Source organism: Anabrus simplex, chromosome 8, assembly GCF_040414725.1.
Source record: "Anabrus simplex isolate iqAnaSimp1 chromosome 8, ASM4041472v1, whole genome shotgun sequence".
Classification (NCBI taxonomy): domain Eukaryota; kingdom Metazoa; phylum Arthropoda; class Insecta; order Orthoptera; family Tettigoniidae; genus Anabrus; species Anabrus simplex.
The window spans coordinates 103,959,744-103,975,756 of record NC_090272.1 but is presented as its reverse complement, the minus strand read 5'-3'; the positions used below and the strand labels follow the sequence as shown (position 1 = coordinate 103,975,756).

The 16,013-nt window shown below is 39.0% G+C and overlaps 1 protein-coding gene across 3 annotated transcripts in view; it reads left to right on the top strand.

Moving 5' to 3' along the window:
- Rbpn-5 (Rabaptin-5) overlaps positions 1 to 16,013 on the top strand; it is a 238,044-nt gene that overhangs the window by 118,273 nt on the left and 103,758 nt on the right. For all 3 annotated transcript variants that reach the window (XM_067152405.2, XM_067152404.2, XM_067152403.2), the window contains exon 9: positions 10,559 to 10,791. In XM_067152405.2, coding sequence (XP_067008506.1) covers positions 10,559 to 10,791 — 233 coding nt within the window. The remainder of the gene's footprint in view (positions 1 to 10,558; positions 10,792 to 16,013) is intronic.

Sequence of the window (16,013 nt, the reverse complement as noted above, 5' to 3'; positions counted from 1 at the left end):
AAAGAAATTAATCATATTTACAATATTGCAGAACATAACGGTTTCAGTAGAACCTTCATCAGCAGAATCATCAGGCCCAAGACTACCCTAGAAGAAGATTCTGCTCCTAAAGAAAAGTTTTCCACATTCACTTTCAATAATAGTAGCATTTACCAAATGTTTAATATATTTAAAAAACACAATATCAAAATAGCATGTAGAACCTCCCACACCAACTCCAAACTCATTTTCAATCCACACACTGTCAGCAATAACAGTAATAACATTAATAATAGATATTTGAACTCTGGAGTTTACAAATTAGAAAGCCAATCCTGTAATTCCAGCTATACAGGTCAAACAGGCCGCAATTTTGTCACAAGATATGGCGAACATCACAACGCTCTCAAATATAATAGTTTTTCAGCTATGAGTGAACATCATAAAGCATTCAGCCAAGAATACACTTCAATAGATAAAGATCTTAAGGTCTTGCATTTTGAGCAAAAGGGCGCCTTGCTCAACATTCTCCAGAGCATCCACATTGATTTAGATCAGTTTATGAACCCCTCTCACAATTGAAATGAAATCAACGAGAAAAAGAACATTCTACTGGAAACATTCATTCCATATATTTGTCAGAACTTCCATAATATAAACAAACCCTGCCTCCATCTCTCCAACTTGCCACCTCTCCCCCCTCCCCACCCTCTCACTACCGCCCTGCACCACCCGTTCCCCCTCCGCTCCTTCCATCCACGCAAACACAGCTGAACCAACAATAGACTCGATCGTATGAATGAGACCGTTAACTTTGAGAAGGCCAAGTCGTTTTGAGAGGACAACCACCTTTTAAACACCGTAAGTTTAAAATTTCTTTACACCCATTTTACACTTTTTACTTATCAGCCCAAGTTTCTCACACAACCTCATTTTTTCCATTACAGATTGGAACTTCAATTACGGTTTCCACTACGGTCATTTACAGTTTACCATGCATGCAATGTCATCTTCTCTCACAAAGTTTCTCAATTTTTTTCACAGTCCTCCCGACCTTTTAAAATAAGGCAAACAAACCAGCCAACATTGTGAAACAATAATCGAGAACGGGACCGATATATTGAGAAGAAATTGAAAATGCTGCTGTTCTAAAGTTTTAAATTTCATTGGCATTTGTCCATCACTTGCCACATGCATTTCGCCTACACGTTATCTCAGGCTTGGTTTCTCAAACTTCTTCACCCCTGCTCCCCTCCTAGCCATTTCGATGTGATGGTGTTTCTACAAAGGCAGACTTTCGGCCTGAATTTTCGACACAGTGATTTCATCCTATTTTGAATTGTTATAAAACCCAAATTTTTCAGACCAAGAGGTCCGCAACCTCGCTATGTGTACTTCTTGTTCGTTTCCATCTGTATCATTTGTTTTTCATTTCATTTCTTCTTAGGTTAACACAGTTTTTAGATTCAATTATGTTTTGTATTAACCCCTATTTTCACTGAATTTGATCGCAGCAAGTTGTTTATTGCTCCATATGATGATGTAAATATTGTATATTGTGCTGTTTGTATTTCAGTCATGTCTCTCTTTTGTTTTTTCATTTGTCCCTTCATTATGTTTTTGGCACATTTTTAGCTTGTATTATGTAAATTACTTCAACCCCCCTCCTCTCTGAAAATGGCTCAAATGAGTCGAAACATGTTTGAATTTGATTACTCCATCTAATGATTGAATATATGATGTATTGAATTAGGAGGATACACTTAATTTTTCCTTTAAAGGTTACCTACTCGACAAATTAATGCAAAACACGGGACACATGACAATTCTGACAAACGGGTTGCCTACCCAACAGATTTGTTTTTATATATTACTAGCTGATGTACCCGTGCTTCGCTATGGAATTCTACATTGTATACAGAATTCTAGGTTAGGTAGCGTACACGTTGTGACTAAGATTGTATTGAATTGTATAACTCTTAATGTTACACTAGAAACGCGACGGGGGAGTCACCAAATGTCTTTTCTTATGTGAAGACTGGGTGAGGGAATTACTCTTTCGGGATCCCCAGTTGCTCTTCGTTAGGAGTTGGTAAATGAAATGGTGTATGGCTTTTAGTGCCGGGAGATCCCAGGATGGGTTTGGCTCGCCAGGTGCAGATCTTTTAATTTGACTTCCGTAGGCGACCTGCGCGTCGTGATGAGGATGAAATGATGATGAAGACAACACATGCACCCAGCCCCCGTGCCAGGGAAATTAACCAATGATGGTTAAAATTTCCGACCCTGCCGGGAATCGAACCCAGGACCCCTGTGACCAAAGGACAGCACACTAACCATTTAGACATGGAGCCGGACATTAGGAGTTGGTGATAACTTATTTCGTTCCACTATTGATATTCTACATTTTTCACAATTCTTAAATATTTTTTCACATCTAATACAAGATAAGCAAACTCAAAACTGTAGTGATGGCAATAAACAGAGAGGGACGACCAGCGAACTTCATGCTAGGAGACCATCCACTAGATAGTGTGGAAAGCTTTACATACCTCGGCAGTGTAATATCTCAAGATACACTAGCCACAGATGAGGTGGCAAATTGAGTGCAGAAGAGCTCTCACTTTTACCAGCAAGTATGAACACTCCTCTGGATCCCAAAGTACCAACAAAATCAAAGCTGGTGCTGTTCAGTCAGTACTTCAATCCAATCTTAACCTATGTTATTGAAACCTGCACCCTCACTAAGAAAGACTCATCAAAGTTGCAGGCATCCGAGATGAAGTTCCTTAGGTCCACAATTCAAAAACCCAAACTGGACAAGTTAAGGAATGATGTAGTTAGGAAGGAAGTTGGGATTGAGACATCATCGTTAGATATGGTCAGCATGTCCAGACTGAGGTGGTTTGGGCATGTAATGAGGATGGAGCCAACAAGGACAGCATATGTTAACTTGGAGAGGCATGTGGCAGACAAACGGATGATGGGAAGACCAAGAACCCATTGGATGGACATCGTAAAGATGGACATTGCAGATCGGGGAAGGACTCTGGAGGACGTCATTAACAACAGAACGTATCTCAATAAGACAGGATGGAAGAGGCTCGCCAACAGTACCCGAGAAACTGGAACTCTAAAATGATGATTATGATGATCCAATACACAGAACACAGCTACATTCTTCAAACTGGGCAGACCTATCAAAGTTGGTCTTATGACATGAAAGTCATGTTGGATGTTTGATTGCAATTTCCAAATAACAGGCATGGCCATAAATCTCCCAGCAAGAAAGGTACTTCATAAAACATGGCGGCGTGTTCCCATCCTCCTGTATACAGCATCTCTTATCGGACTATCATGTTAGCGTAAGCTGCTGTCACATAGCGACAATCTGTCCATCAAGTCGATCTAATCTTGGTGCGGCTTTGCAATTAAATAAAATTACCTAAAATTACTCATTATAAAAAAACTATCCATTGGGTTTCGTTCAACCCACTTCATAATCCCTCTCAGAAGTAATGAGAACAAACTGTGAAGTTTTCAGCGAAATCGGTCCAGTAGTCTTTGAGTCTATTAATCTTAAATATACCAACATCCACTTTTATATATATATATATATAGATTACACAATATTTTAACTAACTACTGGTACCTTTTTCATGGTCAGAGGGTGGGCAGAATTACAAAGGCAGTGTAGTGTCAACAGTTAATTTACACTGGACTTTTATTTGAGGTAAGTACTGTAATAGGATTAAGATTAAAATATGCTATAAATTAATCATATGCATTTGTGTAACACTTTCGTCCTTTTCCAGAGCATTTTTACGTAAGTTGTTTCCCACGATTTATAATTTCCCTCCGTTTATACCGGTATTCCTTGGGTCCTTTGAAAAGTGTAAAAGAGGGGTAATACAGCAGTGGGTTCAAAGCCCACTGTTGGTAGCCTGAAGATGGTTTTCTGTAGTTTCTCATTTTCACACCAAGCAAATGCTGGGGCTGTACCTTAACTAAGATCATAGTCGCTTCCTTCACATTCCTACCTATTTTCTCTCCCATCATCGCCATAAGACCTATCTGTGTTGGTGCAACGTAAAACAAATTGTAAAAAGAAATTACATTCTCACTCAACAGTGGGATAAGGATGTCTTTACCACCAGGACAGCTAGGAATGTTGGTTATTGCTGGACGGATCACAAGCTACTATTCTGTTGATTTGGGATCAATCTTCGCCGTAAACCACAAAGGCATCTTGGAACCCCATCCCAGGTCAAGCTTGGGAATATCAGAAGACTTTTGTTTTATTTCTAAAACGCTTTACATTTCTGAACAAGTCAATGAAGTGATGTGCACTCAGTCTGATGTCACGATCACTTCATAAATAAATACATAAATTCTCCATTGTGATGTTCCTAACATTCTCAGGCTTGCCCAGGCGTAGAGTTTTATCCTAGACTAGTGATGGGACATTCGATTCATTTTACTGAATCGAACATTTGATTCCGTTCGCGTTATTGAATCGATACAGTGATCCGATTCATGGCACATTAGAGTCACTGCTCCTACTGCATCTGTGTAGTATATACTGGTAAGACAGCAGCAACAGCAGACAGTGCTCGCTTCTGCCATCTGGTCTTCATACTATGAACTCCTTTCTTAGAAAGAAATGGTAGTCACTCTAATACATCGAAGGTTTCCGGCGATGCAGGCTGGGAAAGGTCTGGGGTTAGGAAGGTAGCAGCCATGGCCTTAATTAAGGTACAGTCCCAGCATTTCCTGGTGTGAAAATGGGGAAACTAACGGAAAACCATCTTAACGGCTGCCAACGGTGGGATTCAAACCCACCATCCCCCGAATGCAAGCGCATAGCTACGCGATACTAACCGCATGTCCAACTCGATCAGTCATTTTTGAAAATATGTATTTTTCTATCAGCAGAGGATTTTTTAAAAATCATATTTTGTATAGGCTACCCGAGATGTACAGTAGCCCACTGGTTTTCTGATTCAACATACTGTTGGTTAAGTTATTGCGTCAGTCAGCTCACTTACTGTCCACATATGATTGAAGTCTTGTGCAACGAAATGACATACGAACTGAGAAAATACTGAGCCGTTCTTCCCAATATAAAACGGGTACTTTTGAGTGGTCATGAGCATGACTCATAGTCATAGGCCAGGCTAGAGTCGAGTTTAATTAATTGTTAAATGTCAACTCAGTTATAATACTAAGATTCATTAAACTAATAAACATTATAACCTAATAGCCTGCCTACTTCCTAGCTACTTTAGAATTATGTTTTGACTACCTTTTTAACACTGCAAATAAATCCATCTTTTATTTAAACCTCCCTGAAAGAAGAGGACTGTGAATGCAAGTAGGTATTATTTTCAAATGAGCTGAGCTCGAGAGTCCATTATAGCATACAATTCTTTCAATGTACCATGGCTCTGTATGTATTACTTCAGAGGAAGTTTGGCTCCCCGCCAATGTCCAGTGTACCGATAATGAACTCTCTCTCTCTCTCTCTCTCTCTCTCTCTCTGTGTGTGTTTTTTGTCTCACTGATCCGTGACTGCGTACGATTCTTTCGGTGTGCTATGGCTCACTGTATGTCTCGCTGCAGCAGAAGCTCGGCTCTCTGCCAGTGTCCAGTGTTCTTTTATAATTTGCATACACATTTTAAAATTTTTAAAAAATTTTTCTATTCCACCTATTCAATACAATTGATTTTGTGTTGTTAGAAATTCATATTACAACAACACTACATTAAAAGGGACATGTTTTGCTCGGTTTCTGAGCATCCTCAACCTTTGTAACTTATCTCAAGGTTAAGACCTGTCATTGTTAATTTGCTATATAACTAATTTGTACTTAATTATGATTCTAAAAACTAAGTGTTAAAATACGTGGATATAGGCTTTTGTAAACACAATGGACAGTTTAACAATTTAAAATGACAGTGATAAAATTGGGATATACATTGATTCTAATAACACTGATGTCCAAAACACAGTAATATCTTCACAGTAATGAGATTTGGCTAAAATTATCAAGTTCTTTGTTTTATAAAAAACAATTGTTAGTTGACTTATTGTATTTAAATTTTGAGTCGTAAATTCTGTTAAAACTCAATAGTTAAAGGTTAAAGTCTTAATATGTGTGTCAAAGAGGTTGGAAATATTCTGCATCATGTATTTGTTTGAGGCATGCTTCTGTAATTTATTAGTTGTATAAGGTAAAAATGCAACTTGTTGGTAGTTTCCTCAAACTGGTCTTGATTTGACGAGCAGATTTTACATTGCAAGCAGGTCGTTTTTATGAGAGCTTGGTCAAAAGGGACATCAATCTGAGAATCTTGAAATGCTGATCTGTTTTCCTCTTTCACAATATTTAAATGATGGTGCATCCCTTTGACTGCTACTACAATGCCTCGCAGTGCATGTTATGTTACGGTGACTGCTTGCTTTTGTGTTTCTATTTCTTGTCCCTTTTAATATAGTGTAATGTAGTGTTGTAGTAATATGAATTTCTAACACAAAATCAATTGTATGGAATAGGTGGAATAGAAAAATAAAAAAAAATAAAAAATTGTATGCAAATTGTAGCAAATTTCAATACGAGTCTCAACAGGAGAATAGTTACATATAATAGTGTCCAGTGTGCTGATAAGGAGCCGTGTGTATCTTGTGTCTCACTGAGCCGTGCTTGCGCACGATTCTTTCGGTGTGCCATGATTCACTGTCTTACTGCAGCGGAAGCTCGGCTCCCCGCCAACGTCCAGTGTCCTGCTAGTGAGCCGTGAGTGTGCCACTCAGCACTGTACGCTGGGAGTAAGCTGAATTGTGTGCCATGAGCTCGCCGTTCCTGTGAATCAGTTCGCTCGGACACTTGAATGTATCGATACACTGCTTCAAATCATGCATTCAGTAGCCGACACTACTAGACTGGATATTTTTATTCAACAGTTGTTCTATTTTGACCGCTCTGAATGTTGTTTACAAAAGCTGTTCCACCCAGGGAGGTGAGAAGAGTAATGGAGTGGCCCTTAGCCAGGCCATACAGGACCACTCTTTGAAAGCGGCAGCCATGTTGTTCAGCACCACGGCTGGCTGGGGAGCAGTGTGACCTAGTTGCTAGTCATAAGTTTGTATTCACCCAGTAAGTTACCTGTGACAAGTTGCCTAATGGAATCGTTGTTTATCATAGGACTTTGTGTGTATCATTGCAACAATAGAAGTGACAGGAACAGAGAACCCGGCATTGCTTTTCATCGGTAAGATTTTCTTCTCATAGGCTAGTACGTATCAAACGTAGACACGCATGTTTGTTCTTTCTTTTTTTCTTGGAGAGAACGTCATTGTTTTAAAATATGGATTGATGTAGATTCCCTAAGAACCTCGAACATCGGGTCCTGTAGACGAAGGCAGTTAAGAGGAAAGACACTACACCTGGTGTTCATAGCGTTTTTATGGAGCACTTTAGCCCTGACCAAGTGAATAATACATACTTATCTGGGGCGAGACTGAGAGTGAATGCCTTCTGAATGTATTCTCTGCCTACCCAAGCCATCAGCGCCTTAATGATGATGATAATAATAATAATAATAATAATAATAATAATAATATTTGCTTTGCATCTCGCTAAATACTTCTATGGTTTTTGGAGGTGGCAGGCTGCCAGAACTTAGTCCCGCAGGAGTTCTTTTACATGTCAGTAAATCTACTGACACCAGGCTGATGTATTTGACCATCTTCAAATACCACCAGACTGAGACAGGATCGAACCTGCCAAGTTGGTTCCAGAAGGCCAAGTTGGTTCCGTCTGAGCCATTCATCCCGGCAGGACTTAAATTAAACTAGTGACTGATATGCTTTATTGTTCCATTTGGATGACATTCTAAATAATAAAAGTTTGCAGAAAAAGGAAATACCACAATCCAGGGATGTCGACACACTCAAACCAATTAATTCGTATTGATGTGGGCTACCAGTGCCATTAATACTGCTCAGGTGCAAAAGGTGAGAATATTTCCTACTTTAGACATGATACTATATAGGCTTTTGGGCTTATGCCATGTCAAGAAAATAAGGTGAAATTTCTTCACGTTTAGCAGAGAACTGTGCTCTGCATCATCAGAAGAAAATCTCGACTGTCCACGAGAAAGGCTTCTTAAACAATGACTTTTTTGAAATTTAGAAGGTCCTGAGAAACTTCATCTATTTCTAAACCACCTAAATCAGCAACATCCTTCAATTAAATTCACTTTGGAGATGGAGTCGGATGGATGCGTTCCTTTCTTGGATGTTCTAGTAAGAAAGAAACCGGACGGCTCCTTAGGACGTACTGTCTATCGTAAGCCTACCCACACAAATCGCTATCTTCATGCAGATTCTCACCACCATCCTGCACAAAAACAAAGCATTCTCACGACACTCACCAAGAGGGTGAGACGAATTTGTGAGCCATCAAATATCCAGGTGGAGATGGACACGCTCAAAGTCACGTTCAAGGGTAATGGTTACAGCGATTTGCCGATTCATAGAGCCCTGCATCCCAGAGAAGCAGCCAAGCAAAGCTCACAAAAGGAAGAAGTGAAGGGAACTGACTACTTGCCTTACATTCACAACACCACAGATCGAATTGCCAAGTTCCTCTGCTAACACAATATAAAAACAGTGTTTGGCACCGCCACGAAAATTGCTCACAGTCCGAGTAAAATCAAGGACAAATTGTCTCCACTTTTACATCCTGGGGTATACAAAAATTCCCTGTACTTGTGGTAAGGTATACATCGACCAAACATGCCGGTCCATTGGTACCCATATCAAAGAACATGAACGTAACATTCGTCTCAACCAGCCAGACAAATCGGCAATAGCTGATCACGTTCTATCGTCGGGTCATGATGTCATGTTCCAGGATGCTCGAGCTCTTACCCATACTAGACGCTACAGGTCAGGATTATACGGGAAGCTGTGGAAATACGTAGAAATCCTAACAGTTTCAAAAGGGACACTGGCTATTAAGTAATACCTGCTTGCCAGCCATTAAGGATTTACGTAGGTAGTTCCCTTCCCTGTCCCTTTACTATTGTTATTTTGTCTTGGTGTTTTCCAAATTCGTACATTCCTCATCGCCAGATGTTTCATTCCAGGCTTGTGTTTATGTCATTTGTTACGTACACATGATATGTGACCTCCTTAGACTGTTTCTGATGGTTCAGTCAGCTTCCGCTTCAAATGCTAGCGCCGTGCCACATCCAGGGAGCCATCTGGTGATGAGTGAACGTACCATTTCCACTTCTATTATAACATTCTAAATTTCAAAAGAGTCATTGTTTAAGAAGCCTTTCTCAGAGACAGTCAAGTTTTTCTTCTGATGACACAGAGCACAATTCTCTGCAAAACGTGAAGAAATTGCACCTTATTTTCTTGACACGGCATAACCCCAAAAGCCTATACAGTATCTTGTCTATAAGTATGGGCCGTGAAAGCATCAATAGCAACATTTCCTATTTTATTAGAGGAAGAGCTTTGAACACAGTATACTCCTATTATAGTTTGGTAGTCTGCATTTTAACTAATAATAATCTTGTTTGTTAATTCAGAGTGTTCAATCCCAGACGAGAAAAATGGAGAAAACTTTGAACATGCACATTGTCAAAAGAAAGAAGGGAAATTGATAATTAGAACAATAAGGGCTTCATTGAGATGTACGAGAATGATCATTAAAAATTTACGAAGAAGGCGTTCTAGAATGACAAAAAAGAAATCTGCAACTATGAAAACTTCATTTCGCAACTTGAAATCAAAACGTTTGTGATTGCAATGCTGGTTCTTGTCAATATGTGGTCTGTGAACGGCTTTAGTTTGATCAGAAGTACAGTTTTATATGTTACAATTTTGTGTACAGTGTAGTATATTATCATTAGGTGCCTTGTGCTTGAATAGAGAAAAACACAGTTTTAACCACATTCTTCTTCATTCACTAGTGCACAGTTGTGCCGTATGAGCGTGGCCCCAAGGGGTTCCCCATCCTGTGAAGTGGGTCCACTTTCTCCATAGGCTAGCAGTGGTGAGGGGCCACTCCATTACTCTTCTCACCTCCCTGGTTCCACCTCATTGAATGTCGGCATCTCATCAGCGTAGTAAGCATTCAGTAGCCTATGTCTTTAACTTGTCTGTGTACATATATAACTACTTTGTTTATTGTCATTTCTGCATTATTTAGGTATGTAGATCATTTTGGGAAAATAAATAAAAATAAATTGTCCCATATGTTGCTCCTGACGTTGCCAGGCTGATTCTGATGCAGAATTTAATCCTAGACTATATGTTCCTATTCAAAGGTTGTTGTACTAAGAAACGTTTATGGGATACTTTGTTTTGTACACATACTTTTGTAATCATTATATATAGTAAATCCTCGTATTTATGTGCCTTTTGCTCTTCTGTGGTTTAGAAAGGAGCGTCTTGTTGCATGTCAGCGTTGTTGTACTGAATGTAGTGCTTAATATGTATGGATAATAATGTCTGTAATTTAATAATGCTAACTTTCTATTAGCAACCTTTGGTTTACAGAGGCAGCTCATGAGAGTGAAGGTGATTCTAGGAAAGCTCATCAGTGTGACATGTGCTCCAACTATGAGGCTCAGTTGGTGAAAGCTCAACAGCAAGCACGCGAATTGGAGAATAAAACAGCAGCTCAGGAAAGAAACCTCACTAGATACCGGGAGGACCTTGCCAAAGAGTCAGAATTTCGCAAAGAAATGGAGGAGAAATGGAATGAAAAGAAGGAGGAACATAAACTACAGGTAATTAAGTATGGCACGCACTCATGTAGGGGCGTGGTAGCTGGGTAGCTTAATCACTGGCTTCCCTCCAAAGTTGCCACGGTTCTAATCCTAGCCAATGCATGTGATATTTTAGAAATGAAAATTCGCATCCATGCAGTTCAGATTCCATGTAAAACTGGATGTCCCATGGCTGTGAGCATGATATCTCGTAAAACTACAGGCTTCCTTCCTCCCTCCTGTTGCCGAATTTAAGGATTAGTGTAAAGAAATAAATGGTATCAGCTGGCCTGTCTTTCTTCTGAATGCAATATTTTCGGAACAATTTTTGGTAGTGACCAGACGTTTTACCCATGTGTATTAACTCTAGGATACATTCTCTTTCCTACACATTTACACATCCCAGATCCATTGGATCCTTAAGTAATTACATGGGTACTAGGTAATATATGGGGCCTGGATTTTAAAAATGCATATGCAAATGCATATTTTGAACATTAGTGCATATACGGATATATTTTTCTCTTATGTGTGATCGATTATCTAAGATTTCTGAACAAAATTAAAAATCTAATGAACTATATATGTTATGCATCCCTTGGCAACACAAGAAGTCTTCCCTGATCAAGGAAAGTGTTTTCAGTGTCACAATACAAGCAGGTAAACGAATAATGACCCATTTCACAACAGCTTTTTTTAAACAATTTGCTTTACGCCGCACCGACACAGGTCTTGTAGCGACAATGGGATAGGGAAGGCCTAGGAGTGGGAAGGAAGCGGCCGTGGCCTTAATTAATTAATTTGCCTGGTATGAACACGGGAAACCATGGAAAACTATCTTCAGGGCTGCTGACAGTGAGGTTTGAACCTACTATCTCCCGGATGCAAAGCTGTTTCCTTCCTTCTGACATACCATTCTCCTTATAGTAGCCTCCCAAGGTTTGCTAAACAAGTGCATTTATTTGTTAACTTGCTCTTCGTCTATTGCAGTGTTTTATTTTTTTTTGCTAGTTGCTTTACGTCGCAGCGACACAGATAGGTCTTATGGTGACGATAAACTGTAAAATTATCTAAAGATAAGAGCTATAGGTTTTCTTTAATTAAACAGTGAATATCAGACAATAGTGACTATACAAGTGACGGTGATGTAGTGTAGTGTCAAGTGTGCGACAAGAGTGTAAAATCAACAAGAATAATTAAAGAACCACCTAATCGATACTTTATTTCTGCGTTGGGCAAAATTAAATATACATTATCACTCACAGAACATGTTTCAACCACTTAGTGGTCATCATCAGCTGTATGAGGAAAACTTAGTGAAAAATATTGGACAATAACCACAAGTGTTAATCTTTAGGTTATGGAAAAAATATTTGCTTTGTAGATTGTTTGATTGGTAAAAGTTCTTTGGAATCTTCTCTGGTACAAAATGGTGGTCATCTGGTTAGGGCAGCTTGCCTCTCGTTATCATATCTTGGAAAGATGTTTATTCCGCGCTGCCTTGGGGATCTGTCTTTATGCACGATCTAGTGTAGTAGCGATGTGACACGGTTTGATTGTTCGTGCAATCCATAGAAGAAGAGGGAAGTGGAGTTGTGTCATCATCTAGTACGTCATTTGAGGGAGGTGGGAGACTTAGCAGTGATTCCGCGACTTCGTGCTTGATTATTTCACTTTATCGTCTTATTTGTCGTCTGTCAACCCGTTCCATGTATTTACTGATGTGCTCGTACAAGAGGTCTTTATGCTCATTCATTTCATTGAGATTCCGTTCCCCATTTTCTAATTTATCCAGAATAATGTAGATGTTTTCTAGGTTGTTCATTAGTGTTCCTTTATTGATCTTACTTATGATTTGAAGGTCCTGTTTGATATTAGTGAATTTGTGGTTCGCTTCTTTCATATGAGGTCTCATAGCAAATAATCTTCTGTACTTCTCTGCATTGACGTGTTCTTGATATCTAATTATGAAGCTCCTTCCTGGTTGTCCCACATATGTTTTTTTACACTGAGTACATGTCAACTTATAAATGCCTCATACAGCTGATAATGACCACTAAGTGGTCGAAACATGTTCTGTGAGTGATAATGTATATTTAATTTTGCCCAACGCAAAAAATAAAGTATCGATTAGGTGGTTCTTAAATTATTCTTGTTGATTATACTCATCGATACGGTCATGAAGTGAACAACTTGCAATACAAGAGTGTAAAATGCGACAAAAAATTTTGAATTGAAAAGCATTCGAAAACAACTTCACATCTCAGATTAAAAGAACAGAGCAAGAATACACAACATCTGCTTTTAATCGACATGAAAATACGGTGTGAAGTTGATACATTTTCTGCTGATATTTTAAAAGCTTTTGTATGCAGCGACATTCCGCTGCATAAATTGAATAATCCACACCTACGTTAGTTTCTTGAAAAGTATTGTGCTGATCAAATGATACCAGATGAATCCTCCCTCAGGAAGAACTATTTGCTTTCACTGCACGCTTCTGTCGTGGATTCGATACGATCTGACATAGGAGGGAACTGTTTCCGGATATCGGTAGATGAAACAACTGATTAGTGTGGTCGATACATTGCGAACTTCATAATTATTGTTCTCAATGCGATTTTATTTGACGTAAATAAATATCACGCGAGAACACATTCACTTCCTTGTGTAAACTATTTTATTGTCACTGTACGTCTCAACACACAGTTACACACAATAGCAGGTGACACTATAACAATGGCGGAGTACTCGAAGTCAGTTCTGACAAGTACAGATATCAACAACATGGAGTATTCCAGTAATGGATCCAGCTCGAACTTCCGTTTACTGTTTACCAATACACATGGAAATCTCTCCAACATTTCTAATGTCTCTACGTGTATCTAGATAATAAACCTTACAGTAAGTTTCTGGAACCCTTCATATATACTAAATTATAACAGAATACACCTAATATACAAACATTGTAGAGTTTTCTACAGCTTTTGACTATATAGATTTTGAGGTTAAACTTATACACAGTTCATATTTGAGGTTATACATATTTATAGGGAAACCCTGTATTAGTCATATTTAACATTTAATAAAAGATAATTTAGCATTTAATAAAATATAATTAAAACATATTAAACGTAATAACTGAAGGTTTTACACCCGTTAGGAATGTCGTACCTACGACATAATGGGTAAATTATGTCCAGAAGAACCTGGAAAGCCTCATTTACTTTCGTGCAAAGTGCTAGAAAAGAACCAACTATGCTACAGTAGCAAGATTTATTAACGATTCCCAGCGACTTCTGTGGCTAAGTGAATCGGAAAGTAATTGTGCGCCTTTTAGTCACAGATGCAGCTTTGTGTATTTTGAAAACTGTTCAGTCTCTTCGAGTGTTTTTTCCAAATCTCGTTCATGTCCTATGTTTGGCCTATGGATTGCATCATATTGCAGAAGAGATACGTACCCTCTTTCTGTCTGTCAACAAAGTAATTTCAAGTAGGAAAAAACTGTTCCTAAGAGCACTGGCTCGTGTATAGTTGTACAAAACACATCTGCCTCAGGTTTCCCTTCTGCTGGAACCTGTTCTCACAAGATGGGGAACTTACTTATTTGCAGTGTCATTCTTCCATAAGAACTTTAATCAAGTGAAAGATGTAGTTAAAAGTTTTGATGATAGTCATACTGTGTGTGTTCATGAAGCGAAGTGCGCATTTGAGTCTGAAACTGTATATAAAAATATCAGTTTCATCCATGTGCATTATTCGTCACTTTCAAAGGCAATTAAGGGCGTAGAAACTTGCAGTGTGCCCCTAGATGAATCCCTTCAGTTAATTCAAAACACCATTAGTTCTTTAAATGGTGTCTCTGGTGAAACAGGAGAAAAGTTAATAAAAGGAAACTCAGTGCGGTTTTGGACTCAAACCCACTACTGAAGAAGATTCAATCCATAAACAACTACATACCATGTTTACTTGTGTATTAGACCCGTTTTTCCCCTACTTTTACAGCCAAAAAATGTAAAAGGGGGGGGGGGGTGTCCAATATTCAATAACCTCAAATTTTGTGCAGTGAACACATGATGTTCCGTAATAATAAATTTGGAGCTTAATCTATAAGGAAATAATTTATTGCACAGGAATGTTTTCTAACACCTTTTTTTTTTAAACAAAACTTCCAATAGACAAAAAAAAAAAAAATATATATATCACCTTGTGCACTTCACAACTGTCATCTTTTTTGAAACAAAACTTGAGGGAGGGCTGTCATGATACCAAACACAGAACAGGATAGAAAACAAAATTCTTTTAACATCCTCCCCATCTTGCAATTTTCGTTTACACTAATCCACAGATAAAATTGCAACACAATGAAAATAGACAGCAGCATTCTACAAAAAAAAAAAAAACATTACAATCTTTCATTTGACACTGATTTTTCACACAATGCTTGTCTCTTATGGAATATTTATAAGTCCAAACGTTTTGGTGTTTTCACTATTCTACCACTTCTTGTAGACTTCACTTGTAGATTTGCCACTGCATCAGATGATCCGTGCAAAGCCTTCTCTGGCTGTATCCCCAAAATAGAATCTGGCCGATTGCTCTGTTCTACCGCAGATTCGTCTGATGAGGCGACTTCTAAGGGATAAAGCCTTTGAACTGACTGCACCCTCTCACCTGCAGCTGTTCTCAGTTTGACAACCCTGACGACGCCATCCTTACCAAGGTACACCTCCTGGATGACACTTAGTGGCCAATCGACTCGTTTGATGTCATCAGCTCCGATCAGCACAACATCTCCAGCGTTCACTTTGTTGGATGTCCTACCTCCCTGTTGTATAAGAAGAGCCAGGTATTCTTTGCGGAACCTCTGCCAAAGATCGTCCCGCAGTTTCTGTAGATAACGCCATCTTAATTCTATTCCTTTTCTGTCGATGGCATCCAAATCTGGCACATCAGTACTGGGTATCTCATGAAGAAAATCAGCTGGTTTCAGTGGTTTCAGATCGTGCAACTCACCGGATACATATGTCAGTGGCTGTGAATGTATAATAGCTTTACAGTCACACAGTATCGTGCTTAACTCTTCGCAAGTAACCGAAGCCTTGCCCAAATTACGACGAAGCAGTTCTTTCACTATTCCAATAAGCCTTTCCCACCACCCTCTCCACCGTGCAGCAATGGGAAGATTGAATTTCCAAGTTATTCTTTCTACGACACAACTGGAAACTATTTCTACCCAGTGT